The sequence below is a fragment of the Trachemys scripta genome, chromosome 16 (genome assembly GCF_013100865.1).
Source record: "Trachemys scripta elegans isolate TJP31775 chromosome 16, CAS_Tse_1.0, whole genome shotgun sequence".
In the NCBI taxonomy this organism is placed as follows: domain Eukaryota; kingdom Metazoa; phylum Chordata; order Testudines; family Emydidae; genus Trachemys; species Trachemys scripta.
In genome coordinates, this window is record NC_048313.1 from 5,021,358 (window position 1) to 5,044,945 (window position 23,588).

At 51.2% G+C, this 23,588-nt stretch overlaps 1 protein-coding gene across 1 annotated transcript in view; it reads left to right on the forward strand.

The window, feature by feature from the left end:
• Positions 1-1,684: 1,684 nt before the first annotated feature.
• Positions 1,685-23,588, forward strand: part of SLC1A5 (solute carrier family 1 member 5) — a 30,257-nt gene continuing 8,353 nt past the window's right edge. Inside the window, exons 1-4 of the mRNA XM_034792408.1 lie at positions 1,685-2,324; positions 18,868-18,910; positions 20,279-20,365; positions 21,452-21,618. Of these exons, the coding sequence (XP_034648299.1) occupies positions 1,768-2,324; positions 18,868-18,910; positions 20,279-20,365; positions 21,452-21,618 (854 nt within the window). The 5' untranslated portion in view covers positions 1,685-1,767. The remainder of the gene's footprint in view (positions 2,325-18,867; positions 18,911-20,278; positions 20,366-21,451; positions 21,619-23,588) is intronic.

Here is a 23,588-nt window from a genome sequence, read left to right on the forward strand (position 1 = left end):
CCTTCTCTCCCAGCCCACTGTCTGTCCGTCCTCTTCCTGTCCCTCCCTCACTGAGTAACCAGGGAGCTAGGCTTGGAGCCTAGGTTTGCCACCTGCCCAGGTTTTCCCAGGACTGTCCCTTTGTTGAGGTAGCTGTCCTGGGGAATCTGTAATGTTGCGCAGCACACACTGCCACCTGTCCATTTTTAAGGGCTCAGGATCATCCTGGATGCCCTCAGAGGTGGAAACCATATGTCCTTCTCAGAGGTACTGCTAGTCATGCACCAAGCCTGGTGCTTAGGGTGATGCTCCGGAGCAGCAGGAGAGACAGAGTTAATCAGAATGCCCCCTGGGGAGTGGGAAGCTGGGTATGGGAGTTGGAAAGTGGCATTTGGGGGTAACAATTGAGTAGGAGCTGGAGGCTGAGAGAATGCATCTGGGAGGAACTGTTGGGTGGCAGGGAGGTGGCAGTCTGGTGGGTGGGAGAAGTAAGATGGCAGCTGGGAGTAACTGTTGTGTGGTTGGTGGGAGTAACTGTTGTGTGGCTAGTGGGAGTAACTTAGGTGGCTGGGAGGTGGAAGGTGGGAGTAACTTGGGTGGTTGCAAGATGGGAGATGGCAGGTGGGAGTAACTGTTGTGTGATTGGTGGGAGTAAATTGTTGGGTGGCTAGTTAGAGTAACTTGGGTGGCTGAGAGACAGGCGCTGACAGTTGGGAGGCACCATCTGGGGGAGGTGGCAGTTGGGAGTAACTGTTGGGTGGCTGGATGGTGGCAGTTGGGAGGCACAGTTGGGTAGCTGGGTGGTGGCAGTTGTGTGGCTGAGAGACAGGCGGTGACAGTTGGGAGGCACTGTTGGGTGGGAGATGGCAGTTGGGAATAACTGTTGGGTGGCTGGGTGGTGGCAGTTGTGTGGCTGAGACACAGGCGGTGACAGTTGGGAGGCACTGTTGGGTGGGAGATGGCAGTTGGGAATAACTGTTGGGTGGCTGGGTGGTGGCAGTTGTGTGGCTGAGACACAGGCGCTGACAGTTGGGAGGCACCGTCCAGCCGCTGGCTAACAGGCAGGGCAGCAGACTGAGTTCGGGGCTGGCTATGTGCTCTGAGGTGTTTCTGAGGGGACTGGAGGAGGAGGGATGTGGTGGTCGGGTGCGGTGATGGGACTGGAGGCGCAGGGGCTAAGCGCACAGAGGCGGTGTCACGGCCACCAGCAAGGTGTCCCTGTCACACGGCGGATGTGGGGCTTTGTGTGGCGAGCCTGGTCTGATGTGAGAATTCGGGGAGGGTGACTCAGAGGTGGAAAGGACCCGCCTGCGTAAAGGGAGTTTTGGTGACATAGACTTGTGGGTGGCTGTGTGTAGGTGGGGGCACAACTTCCCTACTGAGGTAATATGTGGGGGGACAACAACAACCCGCTCCCTCAACAACCGGCAGTTGGGCAGAGCCTTTTGGGCGGGAAACCCACTCTCCCTCTCCTCCTTGCCCCGCCCTCCCCCGGGAATTAGCCCCTCCCCTATCCAGTAGCCTGGTCCCTTCTCCCCCGCCAGGCTTTGGCCGCTCTATCTATCATCTCCCGCCCTCACCGCCCCGCCCCGCCCCTTCGACCGCTTCCACCAATCACCGCCCGTGCCCCGCCCCCTAGCCACTCCGCAAAAGCCCTGCCGCTAGCTCGATGCTTCCCTATTCTCTCACGCGCCGGCAGCTCGCGCCCCAGGCCGAGGCGCTCGCGCGCTGTCTCGAGGCTCCCCCGTCCCGCGCGCGCGCATCGGGACCCGACGCCCCGTGCGCGCCATGGCCGCGTGTAGGGACCGCGTCCGCCTCCCGGGCGCCGGGGAGAAGGGCGCCTCCAACGGGGAGATCGGCCCGCCGGACGCCGGCCACGGGCCCCTCTTCCCCGCGCCGGGCTCCCCCTCCCGGGCCGCCCGCGCGCGGCGCTGCCTGCGCGCCAACCTGCTGGTGCTGCTGACCGTGGCCGGGGTGCTGGCCGGCGTGGCCGTGGGGCTCGGCGTGCGGCAGGTGCCGGGCGGGCTGAGCCGCGCCGGGGTCCTCGCCTTCTCCTTCCCCGGCGAGCTGCTGCTGCGCCTGCTGAAGATGATCATCCTGCCGCTCGTGGTCTGCAGCCTGGTCGCCGGCGCCGCCAGCCTGGACCCCGCCGCCCTGGGCCGCCTGGGGGGCTGGGCCATGCTCTTCTTCCTGCTCACCACGCTGCTGGCCTCGGCCCTCGGCGTCAGCCTGGCCTTCATCATCCGGCCCGGCCAGGGGGCCGCGCCGCCCAGCCTAGGGGGCGAGGGGGACGGCGCCGTGCCCGAGGCCAAGGAGGTGGCGGACTCCTTCCTGGATCTCATCCGGTGAGGCGCTGGGAGGGGGCAGAAGCCGGGGGGGGGGAGCCACGTGTCCCCTGGGGCAGATGCATAGGGGGGAGTGGAGCTGCAATTCCCCCATCCCCTGGAGGATACGGGTGGGGGGACGGCGCTGTACATACCTTGGTGTCTGGGGGGGACCTGGGGAGCGTGGAGGACCCTGTCTTAGGCAAGACTTGTTCCGGTAGCGAAGGGAAAACGGACACGTGTCCCATACCCAGGGCCGCCTTGGGGGTGGGAGTGGAGTGGGACAATTTGCCCCGGGCCCTGCAGGGACCCCCATGAGAATATAGTATTCTATAGTATTGCACCTTCTTCCATTAAAAAAAAGGGGCCCCCCAAAATTGCTCTGCCCCAGGCCCTCTGAATCCTCTGGGCGGCCCTGACCATACCCCAGATCTAGGAGAGACCCAAGTCCTGGCTGACCCTATTGATTCTGTCCGGCTCCTTAGGGACTAACACATTTATTTGAGCATAAGCTTTTGTAGGCGAAAGCCCTCTTCTTCAGATGCATGCAGTGGAAAATACAGTAGGAAGAGGTGTCATAAGTACTCCTCGGTCTTTTTGCTGATACAGACTAACTACGACTACCACTCTGAAATGCATCTTGGCTCCAGCTCTGTACCTGGCAGGCTGCAGATCCCCTCCTCTGCCTGAAGGTGCCTTGGCTACCCAAGCCGCCAGAGTTGCCCTTCAGGTGGACGGGTGCTTCCTCCCCTCCTAGCGCTGTGATGATGGCTGCTCCAAGGCCTGGATAGGACAGCTGGGGGCTCTGGTTGCAGGTGGTGGAGAGGGGAATCCTGCTCATCCCCTTTCACCCCATTCGGGTTGATGACTGGTTTGGGGAGATAAACCCTTAGTGATCCCTCTGCACTGGCTGCGTTGTGTGTCCATTGGATGTAATATCTGGTCTCCCTGGCATTACAGTTGGCTGGGTCTATCCACTTACCTGCTTACTTTTCTGAACAGGTGCACTGAGTTGCATGCAGTTCCCTTGCTCCCACCCCACCCCCATTAGACCTTAAAGCCCTGTGTTTAACCTGCTCTAAGGCAGCTATCTTAAACTGCCACTCCTGAAGTAACCTCAAAGGCTTTCTGCTAACCTTGTTCTACCTTCAGACTCCTGTCCGCTGGTAACTAAAGCTCTGTGGGTCTCTTGAGTGTCTGGTTGGTTAAGAGTTTGTAACATGCTGGGATGAAAGATGAGCAGGACATGTTGGATGAGAATGTGCCTTGCCTCCTGCACAGCACTCCCTGCATCTGGAGATCCCAAGAAAGACTTTAGACTCCCAACCTCCTTTCCTGGTACAGTTTGGGAAACTGGGATACAGTGTAGGTATCTATTACAGGGTTTAAAAGAAAACAGTCATTAATGGACTTAACTAGATAAATTTATGGAGATTAGCCAGGATAGGTAAGGAATGGTGTCCCTAGCCTCTGTTTGTCAGAGGGTGGAGATGGATGGCAGGAGAGAGATCACTTGATCATTACCTGTTAGGTTCACTCCCTCTGGGACACCTGGTATTGGTCACTGTCGGGAGACTGGATACTGGGCTGGATGGACCTTTGGTCTGACCCAGTATGGCCAGTCTTGTGTTATATTGGGCAAGTCACCAAGATAACATAGTCACCTATGGGAAGCTTGTAAAGACCTGATTGGCACTTCAAGCCATGTAGTATGTCCGGAATGGTGGGAGATCCAACAGGAGACCAGAGGAATGTGATAGTCCCCAACACTTCTGACTCAACATGGCCTGTATATTGCATATTTTGTGTCTGATGTAAACTTCACATGTCCATTACAGACATCCTCTTCTTCATGGTGTCTGTATGCAGAGACAGCCTGGCCTCTAGGCTGTTAATTCGTTAATACTTAGTTGACATGTCAAGCCATACAAGTGTTGCCAAAGTATAAAAGGGAGCGATCCCTCTGGGCTGTGTCAGATGCTGACACTCTACCGGGGCTTTACTCTTTTCAGGGTCTCAGTTACAGTCAGTATAGTCCATTTGCAGTAGATATTCCCAATCTGGTTGCAGACTGCTACGTAGCAGCCTGCCAGTGTGAGAAAGGGAAAGAGACCGTGTCATGTTATGAAACCTAATGGCATCTCTCAGTCTCTCTCCTAGAGTTAAAGGCAGGGTGTTTTGGGTTTTTTTTCCTCATAGCTTTTAACAAAAAGCCTAGTAGGGAGAGTCTATTTGTGATAACAGTTGCCTGGTACAGGGACGATCCTCCCGAATCTGCTGAGTCACAGTGAGTGGTGGTTGAATTAAAGTCTCTCCTTGGTAGCTGGGGATGAGAGAAGTGGCATGCAGCCCATAAGGAAGAGAATTGTCACAAAGCCTGTAACTTGCTGCTGAACGAGTATAGCCTTGCCTCACACCAAGGGCAGAGGCAACGCAGGCAAAGTTGACTGAGCTCCTGAACCATCAAACGTTCTTTGTTCCTGAATTATACAAATAACTAGATCCCGGTCTGGGTGGAGCAGGGATATGAGGTAGGCATTATCCCTGGGTTGTGACTTGCCCACAGTCATGCAGGCTGTGGCAGAGAGAGGATTAGAACCACAAAGACCAGCCTTCTATAGCATCTTTCATACTAACGTCGTGCCCAAGGGAGTTGACTTGGAGGAGGACAAATAACCCCAGATCACAATTGATGAACGCAAAGGCTCTTGTGAACGGATTAGTTTGAAATCTGGGGTGACGACCATGCTGTGCTGGTATAAATCTGACATCCTGAGTCTGTCAGGTGGGAGTTGGGATTGGTTGAGCTGCTAGCCTGGACTGGCATTTGGACACCGAGTGAAGGAGTCAGGCTTGTTGCTGATGGAGAGAGCCTGTTGTGGCAACAGGCTGCTCCTTGTCTGTGAGAGAGCTGATAAGTGGCAGGGGAGGATAGACACTAGGACTGGCTATTGTCTGTCTTGGCCAGCGCAGTATCTTTGATCACCGCACTGCTGGTCGTGGAGCCCCAACGTGAGAGATGACCAAGCTTTGTAGTAGCGGCACGCTCCTATGCTTCATTTGTGTCTATTTATATGCTTAAATCAGATGCCCTGTTCCTGTTTTGATGGATGAACAGAAATTTCTTGTTGCAGGAGTTCTCCATCAACTAACACCAAAAATCCCTGCATAGATGACTTATGTCCTAGCCCCACACTTGGAGTGTAATGCCTATTGGGCAGAGAATTAGCTAGCTGTGTTTTGGACACTTCCTCTGATCTACCCTCTATTCTTGTTGGCTTCATGGCCGAGGTGCTGCTGTGTCCCTAACAGCCTGAATCTCCTCCTTTCATTGGATCAGCCTGTCAGAATTTCCCCTCTTCCTGGCAAAAGCGTAACGTCTTATGTATGATTCATGTGAAATGAGGCACAAGGACTGACATTTGAACAGTCTCTTCGTGTTCTTTATGGGCTTTTTATGTGGCTCGGGGCTAGCAAGCTAGCTACTGAAGCCATCTCTTGCCCAGGGGCTCCGACATAGTGCTCTGCCAGTGGCCAGCTTCCACGTAAGCCAGTGTCTTATGCTGAAACGCCCTCACTTCAGTGGCATGAAAATGTAGCTTGCATTAGATGCCCTGGCTTTTTCAGGAACCAAACCAAACAGGGAGGGAGTCACCACTAGTCTTGTCTTCAGGAGATGTGGGGTGTGATGTATGTAAGTGGAGTCCTGTCTGTCTGATGCAATGTTGACTCTGTGTTGAGTCTGCTTCCAGGCAAAGCAAGTGCTGCATAGGGTGGGGCTGAGACTGGAGTGCTGCTCTGGGCAGGCATTCCAGCACTAGCCATGCGGAGGCTGGGTAGGGGGATAGTAAAGCAGAGCTTTGAACTGTCAAGCATGGGTCTAAAACGAAGCTGTCTGCCTCAAGCCTAGAAAAAAGGCTAAAAGGAGCTCCTAGGAGGTAAAGACATCCGATGTTGCTTTATCTATGCCCCAAGGGCAGCAGCACAAGAAGTCTGTGGTCTTTGGGGAGCACCGCTAGAATAGTAGGGTGGAAAGGTGAGAGGGTTAATTAACCCATCCAAAATAGTCTTGTTGCCTGTGTGCTAAAATCAGAAATAGCAGCCAAAGTGTTCTCTTCCTAGTGGGGCTGTTGCATATTTTTTTGTGACCTGGTTTGTTTCCTTGCCTTTTGCGAGGGAGAGTTAAGGGCGCCCATGCTTTAGTTGTTGGCTTAGGCCTTGGCTACACTTGCGGATTCACAGCGCTGCCGCGGCAGCGCTGTGAAGCACAAGTGTAGTTGTGCCACCAGCGCTGCAAGAGCTTTCTCACAGCTCTGCAAGTACTCAACCTCTCCGAGGGGAATAGCTTGCAGCGCTGCGAGCGCGCGTGCAGTGCTGCGAGCGCTGATTACACTGGCGCTATACAGCGCTGCATTTGCTGTGCTGGGGGGGGGGTGTTTTTTCACACCCCTGAGCGCAGCAAGTGCAGCGCTGTGAATTGCCAGTGTAGCCAAGGCCTTAGTGTGGGTCAGGGATGCAAATGTCTCTTACAAAAGAGGAGAAATCTCTAACTGCCTGTTGCCAATGAATTATTATTGCCTTTGTCTGAGTTCAAATAGGCGAAATTATAAATCTCTCTTGCTATTATGCCGGAAGGTGCTCCTGGGTGCCAGCAGGTGTGGCTGGGATCCAAAGACAATCACCACCCTTGTTAAAGCCTGTGGGTTTGCCAAGTACTCCTGGAGCATGTCTGCATTTGAAAGTTAATTCAGATTCAAATATGTTGTGAATTCAAAGCTCAATAGCTGTCCTTGAATAACTGTGTTTAGACAAATCCTTGAACTACATCTTCACTGTCCCTCCACCCCCCCACCCCTCCCAAAAAAGTGGGGTGGGTGGGTCTTTATTTTGTTTACAGCAGGAAAACTGTGGAGACCAAGGTCCTGTCATTGTACAGACCTCACCCAGCTGTCTCATTACAGTGTCTTCCCTCTGCCCATGGTTGACCTCACTTAGTTTACCTTGCAATAAAATGACAGGGCCTTGTCACCACCAGGATTGTATAGCAGGATAGATGACGGGGGTTTAGTTCCTTGTAAAAATGCACCTTTTTGTCCATGAAGACAGCTGCAGACTCAGAAGCACTTAAGCCCCTCTGTGTAGTAAAAACAGCTGCAAACAATGGGGGGCTACTGCCAAAGGCACTAGGATGCATGGCAGGTCAGAGTAAAGCTGTGTGAACTGATGAGTTGCCAATGAAGGAGCTAAGAGTTGGTGTTGGATGCAGAGAGTCAGGACAAGGAATTGTGAGCATGACCCTCAGAGGAAGCTTCTTGCGCATAGAGCATGCTGGAATGGCAGGCTTAGGAATTTCAGAGCAAAGAAACTGCCTGCTGGGAAAACGACTCTGGATGTTGTGAATCAACAAGGTAACACCAAGAATACGGACTCATCTATTTCTCCTCCTAATAGAAATGACCTTGCTGGGCCCTGAATTTGGCCAGCTGGTCAGATCAGAGGGGCAACTCTGATCATTAACTCTAATTATCCAGTCTCCTCTAAGACACCCCCATTTGGAGCCTTTCCAGTGAAGTGTTCAGCAGAAAAATGACTAACTGGTGGTGTGGTCTGTCTTAAACTTGCTGATTCCAGTTCAAACAACCTTTTTTTAGCCAAAAGATGATGAACAAGCTAAGGAGAATCTAAAGAGCCCAGCTGGGCTTTCTGCCTCAGACCATCTCTAGTGGCAAAGTAGGGTACAAACTAGATCTCCAAGCTCGCTCCCCCATCTGTAGGGCCAAGAATGCAGAGTAACTTTTCTGGAATAGTGTGACCACACACAGCTGTTCTAGAATAGCGTATTTGGTGATCACTAAGCTGTGTAGACACACCCTTATTTCAAATGATCTCTCTGCTTTACCCAGTTGCTACTTGTCAGGGACACTTGCCTCCTTGCCCAGGATAGCACCTGTTCTACATGGGCCAAAACGGACTACCTTAAACCAAAACTTCTGGGCAAAACACATGCTGAGATAAAACCACGCACAGCCTAGAGAAAGGGATCGTCACTGATGCATCTGATACTTCAGTTTACTGCCAGATTTGGAGGCGAGTAGATCTTGGACTCCTGGTTTTTATTCCCGGCTCTACGGCTGTCTTGCTCTGTCACTCAGGTCAAGTCTGCATTGATCTTTTTAGGCTGTGTGTAAATGAATACTGCACCTGGCTGACACTCGGCAGGCCCCAGAGGCTGCCATGGGATTGGTAGCTTAAATTATTATAAACTGCCTTAACTGTCCAAACCCATTGACGACTGTGCTTGAAGAGTTTGGAGTGGCTGGAGTTAAAATGTGCATTCTGCTACAGCTGGAATCTACTCTGTAGCTTTCATAAGCGACAGTAATCCAGCATAAGGGGGATTTGTCCTTTTTTTTAAAAAGCCATGGTTAAATCTGTTCCCAAAACAAATACACAGACCTACGTGGCAGAACCCAACGGTCCCATTCAGCCACGGTGCTCTGTCACAATGAAGGGCCTGTGCACTCTGCATGAACTGACAATTCCTTATGTAGCACTTCTCATCCACTCTCAAAGTGCTTCACGGTCTAATGTATTTATCCCCAGAATCCCCCTGTAGGGCAGGGCTATTATCCACAGTATATAGATGGGGGAATGAGGCACAGAGAGGCTAACTGACTTGTCTGAGGTCACACGGGGAGTCTGTGGTGGAGCAGGGAATTAAGCTGGGACTTGGGGAAATGCCAGCTTTCATGTTGTAACCAATGGACCATTTTTCCTGAAGTGGCTGGCTCATGTGCCCATTGTCCACAGGACCCAGGTCAAAAGGAGCGTTTAAATTGATTAGACCAAGTTAAATAAGTTTAGAAAGGTTATTTTGGGTCCTTTAACTGTCCTGAATCTCTTCTCACTGCTCTGGGCCAATTTTTGGGCATTAGTCTTTAAAGAGATTTATGTCTGACTCTCGCATACAGCTGGGAATAGCTCACAGGTGCGACAGTGAAACTTCAGAGAGCAATGAGATGTCCAAAAGAGGCAAAGAACTTGTTCTAACAATAGCGATCTTGGGTGTCTGTAGCAAGAGTAGGATGGTGGAGGGGTGGGATTTGGGCCAGTGTGATTGGTAAAGGGACAGGTTCTCATTCACTATAGAAGTGTCAGCTGGGTGGCAGCACAAATTTAGACGTCAATGGTTCTGCTCATGCAAAACTGCTGCCCACTTGAGACCTCCGTTAGACGTGGAAGAGATACCTAAGATAAGGCTGTCAAGTATCAGAGGGGTAGCCGTGTTAGTCTGGATCTGTAAAAAGCAACAGAGTCCTGTGACCCCTTTAAGACTAACAGACGTATTGGAGCATAAGCTTTCGTGGGTGAATATGAATGCGTCTGACGAAGTGGGCATTCACCCACGAAAGCTTATGCTCCAATACGTCTGTTAGTCTTAAAGGGGCCACAGGATTCTCTGTTACGAAGATAAGGGTGCATCTAAAACTGCAGCGCTAGACTTCCTCAAGGCAGATCTTTTGTCCTTTATAGGCTTCATCTCATCCCTTTGCAGCAAGGGGGAATTGAGGACAGAGTCATTGGCTTTACGTTGGGATTTCCTGGCATTTCACTAATCTTCAGTGATCCTGTTTTTGCTTTTGTTAACCAGGACTTTGCTCCATGTGTCTTGGCGCTAGGGAAGGTTTAGCATGCTCAAGTGACATCGTAAACATGTTTATCCGGAGGGCGTAGAACAACCAGCAGCAGCCGGGATCTGGAATCCTTGGTTTGACTCTGACATGGGTTGAACATCTGTTTGCCCTCTTATGCCTGCTCAGAAATAAGTGTGGTCTCAGTTCTAGCAGGCAGGGATCTATATCCAGCAATTACTGCTGGCATTATTAGTCCTGGTCATGACCCCTAAGCCAGCACTTTCCCTCCCCCATTGGAAGCTGTGCTGAAGCCTCTTTCAAAGGAGAACTGTGGACACAGTCAAAACTGAACAGGTCAAAATGCCCATCCAAGGGCATCTGGGCACATCTGAATAAACTGCTTCCTCTCCCCCTTGCTCCCAGGAAAATGGATGATCCCTACAGTGTGTTTGGCTCCTCTAGGCTCTGCTATCCTGATCAGAAGAGGGGGAATGAGAGTGAGCAACTGCCAGAGCTGAGGACCCTTCTGGGGGGCAGTGTGGCCTGGTGGTTAGAGCACTGCACTGGGGTGCCATAGAGCTGTGTTCTGTTCAGACTCTCACTGGCTTGCTGGATTACCTTGCCCAAGCCACTTCCTCTCACCATGCCTCAGTTTCCCCCGCTATAAAATGGGGGTGAAAGGTACAGACCTGCTTTGTAAAGTGCATTGAGATCTACAGCTGAAAAGCACTGCTGTACACTGTAGGTATTACAACACAATTAGTGCTGCTGGCTGAGGCATGCCTGGGTGTGTGGTCATCCTGCCGTTGCCTGTGCTATACCTGCCCTGGGGATAAAAGCAGCTCTCCAGTCTCTGGGGCTGGCAAGGCAGCACTTTATTTTGAGATTAAATCAGAGACGCTTGAGGAGGTTAGATTCTGTCCCTACTTGCCAGGCTTCCTGCACGGAGATGTGTGATGTATCAAAGCATCAGTGTGCACTTGGTTATAAAAAATCAAAGACCTTATCCCTGCTTCTGGAAGCTCTGACACAGACAACGCCCTGGGAGAGCCAGAGAAATGTTCCCGCTGGGCTTCAGCTTGTCTGGAGCGAGGGGTTTGCTCCCGTTATTTCTGCCAAGGGACTAGAGGTTTCAGAAATGTGTAGAATCCATCTTAACAACCAGTTAAATTTTTCCGCCATCAGACACCAACAGTCTCCTCTGTTTTTCCACTATTTCTAACCAGCACTCATCTGAGTCAGCTGCACAGGCTGGCTTGTGCTCAGAGAAGCCTTCCTAACAGCTTGGGTGGAAACAGAAGGAAACCTTGGCCTATAGCTCCTGGGGAATGTGAGGAGGAGAGATGCTGGCCTGTGATGCTCTGACATGTTTGTGGACGATCTACTGCCTTCCTGAGCCGAAGGGCAAGTCTACACTGGAGCGCTACAACAGCACAGCTGCACCAATGCAGCTGTAGCGCAACTGAAGCGCATCGGCACTCTCCAGTCAGCAAAATTACTCCACCTCCGTGAGAAGGCGGAAGCTATGTCGGCAGGAGATGTAGCGCTGGTGTGGAAAGCGCTTAGGTCGATGTAACTTACGATGCTCGGGGAGGGTGTGCGTCTTTTTCAGACCCATAGCGACGTAAGTTACATAGACTTAAGCAGTAGTGTAGACCAGCCCTTAATTGTGAAAGCCAGCTGGACCCAGTGTGAGTGATCACGCCAACATCAGAGCTAGGAGACCTACCTAGAGTTGGAGCAGGGGCTGGTAAGATTGGATGTGAAAATCCTGATCTTTTATGGCGTAGGTTAGTGGAGCATGAGTGCTCCGTTATCAATATCTTCCCCTCCTCTGGGGAGGCTGGGCAGAGCTAGTAACTCCATTGCACAGATGGGGAAGCTAAAACAGGAAGTCTGGTAAAATATGGACTTTAGCTGCAGGTGGTGGGGTTGGGGCTGGGCCTGCAGAGGCTATAAGGGAAAGAGAATAGGCTAGAAAGCCACTCCGTGGTTTGAATGGAAAAAAATAGAGAACCACTTCAGACATCTGGGGCCTTATTCTGTTGCTTGTGGGATCTTGTACAGTCACTCACATCAGTGCACATAGTGACATGCCACCATGCTGATCTGGTGGTGGTTCACCGATGCTTTGCACTAGTGAGAACGAGTCACAAGGGCAACCGAGTTGGGCCCTATGAGTTTTCCCCCTGTAGTCCTTTCCAGCCAGCATAAACCAGTCCTAGGTTGTCGTGTATGGGACCAGTTAAGGCTGGTGCGTCTACATAGTGGGATCTGACTCCTTGCAGAGGCGGAATGATTGACAGTTTGAATTCATACCCTGGATTCATGGCAATCAGTGAAGAATGGAGCTCTGTAATGAATGTGCCCTTCTCCCCATGGGATTGAGACAGGCAGGGACCGAAGCTGCTGCAGGAGACCACAGTGCTGGAATAGAGCTCTGTACATGTGCAGAACACCCCACAGCCCTGGTGATCACACTGCCCCTTATGCTGGGCTCTGTGACTGGTTGGGGAGTCCTATAAAGGAGGGTGGCTGGGAACTAGATGCAGTCTGTGGCAGCGCTCTGGGAATGAGGCAGGAAGGCTCACACTAGCCCTATTGTGCAGGATTAGCTAGAGGCACATGACAGCGGAGTCTGCGGAGCTTTGTTGCTTTTGGTACTTACTGGCTCCTATCTTTGGGTAACTTGGGGACAGGGTGTTGTGTCCTTAAGAGGATCACAAGCATGGCAGCCATATACTTTCCCTTCCAAAGCCTGCCTGAATACTCCCTTTACCTCTGCAGTCGGTAAGCCCCTTCCAGTGGGGGGAGTATACAGTCCCCCTACCCACCCCACTCCCAGCTAGGGCTGAGCTGGGCTCATGCCCTGTTTGCTTTAGATCAGGATAGTTCTCTTGAGGGGAAAACGCAGTCGCTCCCTTTAGAACCAGTCCTGTGTTGGAATGTGGCAATCGCTGGGGTTTGATTGTGGCGGCCCCGTGTGACTGCTGTTTGGATTTGTGTTTCAGGGCCGGCTGCTGGGGGAGAGGATGCGGGCATCTCCCCGCTGCCCCAAAGGAATGGTGCTTCTCAGCCAAACTTGCCTATGTGGGCTGGGAGAAGTTGGGTTTGGACTGTGATGTGAATGCAGGGCAAAGTGCCTGGGTAACTCTTCACCCCACCTCAGCACCTGAGGCACAGATCATTCAGGTCTGCCTTCAGCCTTGGGAATTGTTGAAGGGCCTGCTGGCTCTTTCATGGGAAATCCCCTCTCCCTGATCTCATGTAAAATTTCTGATGGAAGTAGCCGTTAGTGTCATGTTGCCCAGGGGGAAGAAAGCTCTGTTTTGTGTGGCCGAGGTGCAGCTTTGGGAGTCAGGACTCCAGGGTTCAATTCTCATCTCTACCACTTGCAGCGTGACCTTGAGTGAGCCACCATCCCTTGTCTGGGTCTCAGTTTTCCCCATCTCTGAAATCAGGAATTGCCAGACTGCATCAGATCAGGTGCCCATCTAACCCATTCCTTCCATGGAACCCAATGCCAGCTGCTTTAGAGGCAAGTCCAAGAAACCCAGCAGTGTTGGGATAACCTGCCCCCAGAGAAACTATCCCCTGATCCCAGAAGTTAGAAGCTGTCGCAACACCCTTCCTTGCTTCCAGGGTAATCCCTTCCAAAACTCCTGGCTTTTAATATTAATGACCAACTCTGGATATCCTAGTTCTCCTTATGAACATCTAATTCTCATATCAATCCTGCTAAGCTCTTGGCCTTCATTTTGCAGTTAAATGAATTGGGTACAAAGAGCTTGGACATCCTTGCGGGGATGGGAGGTGGTTCTGATAGTCAGGGGATGTAGTGTTGGGTCTAATCTTGTCCAGCTATGCTACTCAATTCCCTGGAGGAGGTCAGACTGATCTATGAGTGATCCTTAACTAAGAGGGCTGGTCAGTATGTTTAGAGGAAGGTGGTGGGACCCAAAGGATAAATGTGGGGCTGATGGGTCAAGCACAATGTATCCTACAACTGTATGAAACTGACCCAAGGAATTATTCCTATAGAAACTTGCCAATCTACCTAGTGTCTCAAAGGTCTGTGCAGTGTTCTCAACCCTGGCAGCTCCCCAGTGAGACCAGTCGTGTTGTCTGTGCTCTAGTAGGAAGCAAAGCGGTTGTCTCTTGCCCATAGTTAGAGATGTGTAGAGGACAGAGGCATGTATATTGTGTGTACCCATAGGGTGGGTATCACAAGTAACTTGTGGGTGCCAGGCATAAATTCATTTAGCCAATGGATGGGTAGCAGGGCTTATCAAAGGCAACAATAGAAACTGCAACTGTCAGGGAAAGAAGTGATGGATCCGGCTACCAGAGACCGCTGGTTAGGTGCAGCGTAGCATGCTCCAGGATATGCAGCTAAGCTGGTATTTACTCTGCTGGGAACAGTCATTCTGTTGTCTAGTGGCTCACCGGCGTGGATGATCTGATCAGACAGATGACTACTAAATGAAAGTGACAAAGGCACATGAAAAGGCCCCATGGACAACTTGTGAGGCAAATACGAATATTGCCTTTGTGCCAAACCTCTGATAAAGGGGGGGAGGGGGAGAGCAGGGGGGCTGTTACTAAAAATCCCTTTATAATATGGTCCTGTCATCAGGTGGAGGAGTTCTTAGCACCCAGGACTCCCCTTAACTCAGAGCAGCCTGGATTCTAACTCTCCTCATAACAGAATTGTTCCACTCCAATAAAAGCAGGATTGCTGCAGAGCACAATGTGCTTCCCTTGGAAAATTAGTCAACCTGATAGTTGTTGATTGCAAGAAGGAACGAGGAAGTGTAGACCACTGGATTGGGACTTGGGACCTGGGTTCTAGTCCCAGATCTGCCACTGACTTGCTGGGTGACCTTAGGCAAGTCACTCCTCTTCTTTCTCCCCCCCTCCCTCCCCCCGCCTGTGCCTTGGTTTCCCCTCTTGCTAGATGCAGGTACTGGTCACAACACAGTGGGATTCCCTAAGTCAGTTGAGACCTCTGTGCTATTGTAACAAGTGTAAAGTGAGCCCCCTGGGATAAGGGAGACCTTACAAACATGGGGTTCCATGGTGCCATCTTTTAGTGGCTTTCAGGTGAGAATATCACTCCAGTGCGAGTTCATCTTGGAGCACACCCACCACTCCCCTACCCTAACTCATAAGGACGTCACTGAGTTCTGAGCACAAAGAGCATTGTAGGCTCCTGCACTTTTATGTATTATGCTGCTAGCAAGCAACCCGAAAAGCCATGCAAACAGGTCAGGTCCAAAGCCTCCATTTCAGGACTTCTGGGTTCTAGCCCCAGTGCTGATGCTGCAATCGTGGAAGACGCAATTGATCTCTGTGCTTTTGTAAAATGGCTAGAAGGTCACCGTGGTTGTGAGAGTCGGGGCTTGTCTAAAGAGGGATGTTGCCAGATTCAGGCTGTTGTAATGAATCCTATTTAGAACAGGAGTGACTCCAGTTTGTCTGCTTAAGGTTCACATGGATGCATTACTAACTACTCTGCTGCTGGCATTCCTCCTGTTGCTATCCTACACTTCACTGCTTCACATCTGGATTGGCCTGTCTGTGCTGCCTTCTGCTCTGGGCTAATCTTGACTGGATGCATACTCTAAGTGGTGGCATGCAGCCAGCTTTGCCCCTGTACAGTACCAGATAGGGGTGAGTTCATGCCCCATATTTCCTGGAGACCACCTGAGTTTGATTGCAAGAGCAATGTGCAGCATTGGACTGCAGACATCTACAAGATACTGAGATGAGGGGGCACTGCCAGGCCTGGTTCCAGTGCCCAGCCAGAGCAAAGGGGCTCTGTCAGAGGTACCTGAAAGCAAGGGAGGAGAACAGGGTTTCCAGTAATGCTCATCACATGGGTAGGTAATGGGACTGGACTCCAGTGATGACATTCTTAGGAGCTGTTTTCTACAAGGCATCCAAGACACCATGACAATACCCAAGATGTCTAGGGTCCTTTCCACACTACGGGGTCTAAGCCAGAGGAGGTCTTCCTGGGTAGACAAGAACTGTGTGACACAGCACAGGCAGAGATCACAAGAACCCTGTGGGTGCAGCCTGCCTGAAGCTGCCATGGAGGAGAGATCTACCAGCAGTCCACTTCACCGTGCTGTGGGTGGGAGGTGTACCCATATTATGTGCCATGTTACAATACAACTGTCTAGGGGGTGTTAAACAGCTCTTTTCTGGGTATCCGCTGTCCTCTGCCAAGCTGAGCAGAGCTAGAAGACAAACCGGCAGAGAGAAGTTATCATCCCCGTCCTCCTCCATGCTCAAAAGGGCACCTGTGCCAGAGACTTAAAGCTATAACTAGTAAATACCCCAGCCAGTGCCATGGTGGGGGTTACTCTGTACACAGTTTATGCTTGTTGTAGCAGCAGCTCCACCAGGAACTGTACTCTGGCTCCCAGCGTGTTCCAGTGCACTTCAATTAAGATACAATTAAACTGAGGTTTGATGGCCGCAAGCAGCTTATGGAGCCACTCCAGAATCTCAAGGCATTTTCAGTCGCCTCCTACAGGCTGTTAACCTTTGTGTTTTAGTGGCTGTAAAGGTTTATTTTTTTACAGGTGTTCATTTAATAAAAAAAAATGAAGGTTCAGGGAATGCTGTGCTTTAGCACACATCTTTTTCATGGCCCTATACACCCTGTAGAGCTAGTGGTCCCCTTCCATTCCTGCAGGAGCTGGGCAGACCCTCTCCTCAGGAATAGCAGTGCTGCATCTCTCCTAGGTTTGCCCATTGCCTTCTAGAACAAGACTGCCTGAGGCCAGTTCTCCATAAGGATGGGATAAGCACCCCTGCAGGCTACCACTAACCTGCCCCCCACCCACCCCTGCTACATGGGTGCTATACAAGTGGGAAGAGAAGAGGGGAAGGGCATTCTGAAGTCAGAGGGAGAAGCAAGGTTTTCTCACTATTGGTAGGGGGACTAGCACTGGGAGAATAAATATGATCATTCCGATTGACCTCAGCACTTGTTTCCTGGGGCCTGTGCATCCAGGGTCCTGGCACCAATAAAATTAGCTCAAATCTCCAATGATCAGGAAGAGACAAAAGGAAACATTCCAGGAACCAGTGCCTGCAGCCTATGAAGGCAGGATGGTGGAGGCTCACAGGAGAGTGTGTGGCCCTGGAAAGGGACCTGATAGAGATTTTTTTTGTAGCAAAGGTCAAGCACTGCCCCTAAGTCTTGCCCTGCCAACTATGGGGAACACATCACATTGGGACGACTGGGGTGTGGGAAAGACCTCACTCAACCCTCTGCAGAAGGATAGGCCTGAGTGCCCCTCCTCCAGGAGATTGTGAGCACCCCATAGGCTGGGTGTGTCTCAGTTCTGTGGCCTACATTCTTGGTTAACTGGCTGGGTTTCTTTTATTAAAGTAGTAGTGTTTTTGGGGTGGGCGTTACTTGTTAACTCAATGGATCTTTTTGCCCAACTTGGCTGGGACATCACTTACATCACATCCCTCCATCCTATGAGTTCCTAATAAAAACCGAGTCACTGTTTTAGTTGCAACACATTCATTACCCCAAACTATCCGTCGGCCTCTCTGTAGGAGCACAGTTGCATCACTGCTCCTGTTTCCCTGAACGCTTGGGGCATGTTTTCTCAGAGGTTGTCTATAATCAGAAATTCTCTTCGCTCCTTGGCCAGGCTCTCTTCCCTGGCTCGTGGATGTTTTGTGATGAGCGTTTGCTATGTTCTGCACAAGGCATGCAATGAGGAGAAATAGCCAGCCTGGCGCGGTGCCAGGGCTGCTTTCCCTTCGCTCTTCCAAACACATGTGCCACCATTTTGCAGCGCCCTTTTCAGCAAAATCTCTGGCCTGGGATGTGTGGGTGGTGCAAAGAAAAGGCACTGATCTCTTAGCAATCGCCCCTGTACCATGCACAGGCATTGCCAAACTTTGACCTGGGGCAGAAGCATCCTCTTAATAGCCTTGCACACCTCCACAAGACCAGCCCAAGCAGTTGATTTCTCTTCCCCCACCCCCAAAACAAAACTCCAGATCACTAAGTGACCACTAGCAGTGTGGGGGGGCGGGGCGGAGGGTGAGCTTCCAAATGGCCCCACACTTCTCTGTGCAGAGGGGAATTCTCATGTTGGGCTTTTGCTGCTCCAGGGTGAGCTCTGCAGAGATCTCTAGGACCGTAGCCTGCGGCAGCTACTGTTGGTCAGCCCCATTGTGCAGCACTGTCCTGTCCTCCATCTGCGCTAGTTGACCGAGCCCAAAAGCCGCGCTGCACTCAGTAAGGCTGCTCCGGTTAAATGCCCTGCTGGAGTAACGGCTGGATTTCCTCTTCTCCCCCTCAGCAGCTGTATCACTGCGGCACCCAAAGCACCTGACCCAGGCCTGTCGGCTGAGTGACTGCCAATACACATGCCTCATCCTGACATGAGCGCTGCGCTCCGTGTCCCCCCAGGGCGGTCTGATTAGCGGTTTGAAAATGGCGCTGGCAAAATGCAGATGAATTGTGGGATGTTAGGAGAGGAATCATCGGTGTTTCTCCGATCTCCTTCCCCAAGCCCCAGAATTCCTCTAGGTTCTGGAAGGCTTCCCCCAATGCACCGTGAGAAAAATCCTAGAGCATTGAGTTGAGCGGTAGAAGTTGGCACTATGGGGACGGCTGCCCAGAACGCTTCCTGCTTTATTTGAACAACGGCAGAGCTGTGTGGCTGCCGTAATTAACAGAGGTTGTACCTTAAGGCTACATAACAGCTCCATGCTGCATCCTTCAGTTCTATACAGTTAATTCAGGGTACTTAGAGTGAACAAACAAGATTGATTTAACTTTCCTGTATAGACAAACCTTTGCTCTGAGATCTTTAATGCGAAGGGGGCCAATTTAGTGACCTTGTATTTCTCTGAAGCTTCTGTCTAACCCTTTTCCTTCTCCACAGGAACATCTTCCCTTCCAACCTGGTGTCGGCGGCGTTCCGCTCGGTAAGTGACTCGCTGCATCATCCCATGCGCTGCGCTGTGTCCCGCAGGTCTCCCCTTAATAACTGTTCTAGAAACTGTCCTTGAGCTGTTTGTCCGAGTGTAGGACACTGCCTGCACTGCAGATATCCTCCGGGTTGGGGGCAGAACAGTCCCTTCACAGGTCAGTAGTGTAGATGGAACCTACTGACTCTCATGGTGTATTGCAGGACTCTCAAGAGCTGCCTTCCATAGACTTAGCCAGGGCCGGCTCCAGGGTTTTTGCCGCCCCAAGCAGCAAAAAGAAAAGATAAAAAGACGTGATCGCGATCTGCTCTACCGCCGCCGCTTCAGTCTTCGGCGGCAATTCAGCAGCTGGTCCTTCGCTCCAAGAGGGAGTGAGGTACCCGCCGCCGAATTACTGCCGAAGACCCGGACCTGCCGACCCTCTCGGTTGGCCACCCCAAGCACCTGCTTGCTGAGCTGGTGCCTGGAGCCGGCCCTGGGCTTAGCGTGGGCGAGAAGTGCCCTCAATATATTTATACAGCACCTAGCACAGTGGGGCCTCTGGGAAAAGAATAAACGATGAACGTGATGTTGGGTGTATAATGCCTGCTCTAGAGAGACAGTGGTGGTTTTGCTGAGTCACTCGGAATTAGGATCAGGTAGATCCAAGTGGCGCTCAGTCTCCCCAGGTTCTTGTAATGGGTCTGCCATGGTGTCTGATGGCCTCCTGAGATTGAAGAAGGACAATCAGTGTGTGCCCTTTAGAGAGGGAGAGAGCCCTTAAAGGAGAGCTAAGCTCAGGTGGGTGGGGTGGTGGGGGGGAACTCAGGCTGAGAATTATGTTAACAACCAAGGCAAATCCCAGATGGGGATGTAAATTCGCCCTTCTCCATTGTGTGGGAACTCTGCCTGCTCCCACTGCAGTGCATTTAATGCACATGGATTCTAAAAATACACCTGGGAACTGGCAAGCTCCGGCTAAGCACCTGATTATAGGATCTGGGTAGCAGGTGAAGGCTTCAGTGTGAGCATCGCGGTAATTGGAGGGTTTACATACAGTGTAGTTTGGCAGGTGCAGTTATTGCTAATGGAACAAGGGCATCATAAGCAAATCTGTCACCGCGCTAACCTTTGGGTTATATTTATTTGTGGCAATTATGCTGTGGTTATAGTTGTAATTGCAGTGTAACTAAAGTGTAACTGGTCACTACGCTGTACTGTGTGACCTATAACTTCATACCAAGCACGCACACTCCCCCACCCTATTGGCCAGTAAACAACATTGGGTGGGTTTTTCCATCTCAGCCCATCTTGTAGGCCCCCAAACCGTGTGGGGTTAATCATAAGACATGGCTGAAGCGTTTATCTCCCCTTTTGTCTTTCCAGTATGCTACCCACTACAAGGTAGTGGTGATCAGAAAGAATGTCACCGATGAGCTGGGAGTCTTCAATGAAACCATCACAGAGGAGAAGGTAAGAACCTCATCCTGGGGAATGGTGCTGCTACAAGCCGCTCTGGTCTGATCCCTGCTGAGATGAACCTTCAGCCTGGCCTCTGCTGCTAAGAACACAGGGAGCAGGTGAAACTGCTGTCATCCCAACCCATGTCAGAAGCTGCACACGGAGGCCTCTGCTTTACAACAGAGCCAGAGACTAGGCTGGCCTGAGGCCGTCCTGTTTGCTCATACGGGATTGGTTAGTGGTGAGGCCCGGTTGGGGTGGGACCATCTAAATCCGCTAAGCAGTTGTCTCTGTTTGGATTGGAGGGGCCTTGGTGCTAAGAGTCCTGTCCAGATGGGAACTCTGCGGTCCCACCCGGCTTCCTCCTTGTCTGTGACTAGGACACTGCTGGTACCCCATCGGCCTCTTCTCCATTGCTCTGGAATAGGACATAATTGCAGGGAGCTTCTTCATGGCTTGGACGTAGTAGTCTCTCAGAACTAGAGGCTTTGCATCCTGCTCTGTTCCCTTTCCAGCCGTGTCTAAGGAACCCCTGGGAGAGCCAGACAGGCCTCCTTAGTACAGACAAGGTGCTAGCTCCCAAAGATGAAGCCCTGTATTTTTAAAAATTGGATGGTGACTGGATAGGTATGTTCTAACAACATGAATCAGAACAGGCCATTCCCATTGCTCCCCCTTGTCCTCAGTCAAGTGGTCATGGAAGGACTCTGTGTATGACACCAACCTTCACAAATGCTATCCAGACCATCTCCCTTATTCCTGGAGATGCCACCCAGCGTGGTCCGCTATGGAGGCTCATGACTGTACAGACATATGTTCAGTAGTGTGAGTGCTGGGCAGAGGATCGCAAAGACAAGACCCAGGCAATGCATGTGTCTGTGTCTCGCAAATGCAGGGAAGTCACCTCTCCAGGTTCTCCAGCCTTCTGGGACCTTAAAGTACAGATGGCTAAAGTTCTACAAGGCTCTCCTTTCTTGCCAAACTCATGCCTGTCAAGCAGCCGCAAATAGCTAGAGCCTTTCTCTGATCCCTGGTCTGTTGTCTTCTCTGAGCTACCTTGTTCCTCTGATGACAAATGTTGACCTCTTCTCTGCTCAGGTTCCCCTGGGAGATGAGGTGGAAGGGATGAACATCCTGGGTTTGGTGGTTTTTGCCATCGTCTTTGGGATCGCTCTGCGGAAGCTTGGGCCCGAGGGGGAGAACCTGATAAAGTTCTTCAACTCCTTCAATGAAGCCACCATGGTGCTGGTCGCCTGGATCATGTGGTATGAAAGGGCAGCTAGTTGCACCCATTGGGGGAGAAGGGGGTTGATTCGGTGAGGGGTGGGCAGTGACTGGTAACTGGGCGATGAGACTGTCTCCTGTAGTGCGTCGCCCTGGGTAGATAGCCAGAGCGGTGCGGGGTGGGTGCAAAGGCCTGTGGGGATAATTATGGGGCTAGATGAGCCGGTGATGGGAATCTACCAAGCTGCTCAGATAGACTGTGGTGATTCTGTGCTGTAATGGAGACCATTCCACTTGGCTCGGTGCTAATTCGTTAACATCCTCACTCTGGAAGAGCTGGGCTCACTCACCAGTACGTACAGTTAGTGCCTTGCTCTCAGGCCCTCCGAGACCTGGATGTGAGCCTGACTACAGAATGGGAGATGTCAAGTGATTCATCCAGGGTGGCAGTCATCTGCAGAGCCACAAATAGAACCTGGCCCTGCTCTGCTGATCTCGGGTCAGACACATGCCGGGGGCGTAATATTATACCGCAGATGCTCTTGGACGTGGTTGTTGGCACTTTCTTTCCTGGTGTGCCAATATGCCAGGTGCAGCGGTGACTACGCATTGGTGCTGACACCCAGTTCTGCCTCCTTTTAGCGGCTGGATGTTCCTGTTCTTCCTCCGCTGTTGGGAGATGGGTAAATGACTTGCTGTATTGGAAACGCCATGGTGTAGTGCGAGATGGGAGTGGAAAGATCATGGGAGTTTTTTCCCTAGCTGAATGGGGGAAACATGAGCGGATTGTGGGGTTCTTTGCTTCTGGAAGGGTCTGATGCGCGCATCTCTGGACCGGAAAGGGCAATAAATAGAATCCTCTCTCTGGGCTGGAGGAGTGGACAGCAAGGATCAGCAAAAGTCCTCCTGGCTATGGCTGAACTCCTTATCCACCTCTTCTGGGATCCTGCCCCGCTCAGTCCTCTTGTTGTATTTGGACTTTCAGAAAGCCTTTGACAAGGTCCCTCACCAAAGGTTCTTAAGCAATGTAAGCTGTCATGGGACAAGAGGGAAGGGCCTCTCGTGGATCAGTAAGTGGTTAAAAGACAGAAAACAAAGGGTAGGAATAAATGGTCAGTTGTCACAGTGGAGAAAGAGTAAATACCGGAGTCCCCCAGGGGTTGGGACTGGGACCAGTGCTGTTCAACACCTTCATGAATGATCTGGAAAAAGGGATGATCTTTGAGATGGCAAAATTTGCAGAGGATACAAAATTCCTCAAGACAGTTAAGTCCATAGCAGACTGCGAAGAGGTACAAAAGGATCTCACAAAACTGGGTGACTGAGCATCAAAATGGCAGATGAAATTTAGTGTTGATAATGATAGGGGTCTAAATTAGCTGTCACCACTCCAGAAAGAGATCTTGGAGTCATTGTGGATAGTTCTCTGAAAACATCCACTCAGTGTGCAGCGGCAGTCAGAATGTTGGGAAAGGGATAGATAATCAGACAGAAAATATCATAATGCCACTATATAAATCCATGGTACGCCCACATCTTGACCATTGCATGCAGTTCTGGTTGCCCCATCTCAAAAAAGATATATTAGACTTAGAAAAGATACAGCGATGGGCAGCAAAAATGATTGGGGGAGTGGAACAGCTTCCATACGAGGAGAGATTAAAAAGCTTGACTGAGGCTGAGAAATGACTAGGGAGAAATGATAGAGGTCTGAAAAATCATGAATGGTGTGGAGAAAGTGGATAAGGATGTATTATTTACCTCTTCACATGACACAAGAACCAGGCAGTCACCCAATGATATTAATAGGCAGCAGGTTTAAAACAAACAAAAGGAAATACCTCTTCACCCAATGCATAGTCAACCTGTGGAACTCCTTGCTAGGGGATGCTGTGAAAGCCAAAAGTATAACTGGGTTCAAAAAAGAATGAGAGAAATTCCTGGAGGATAGGTCCATCGATGCCTTCTAGCCAATATGGTCACGGGCACAACCTTGTGTTCTGGGTGTCCC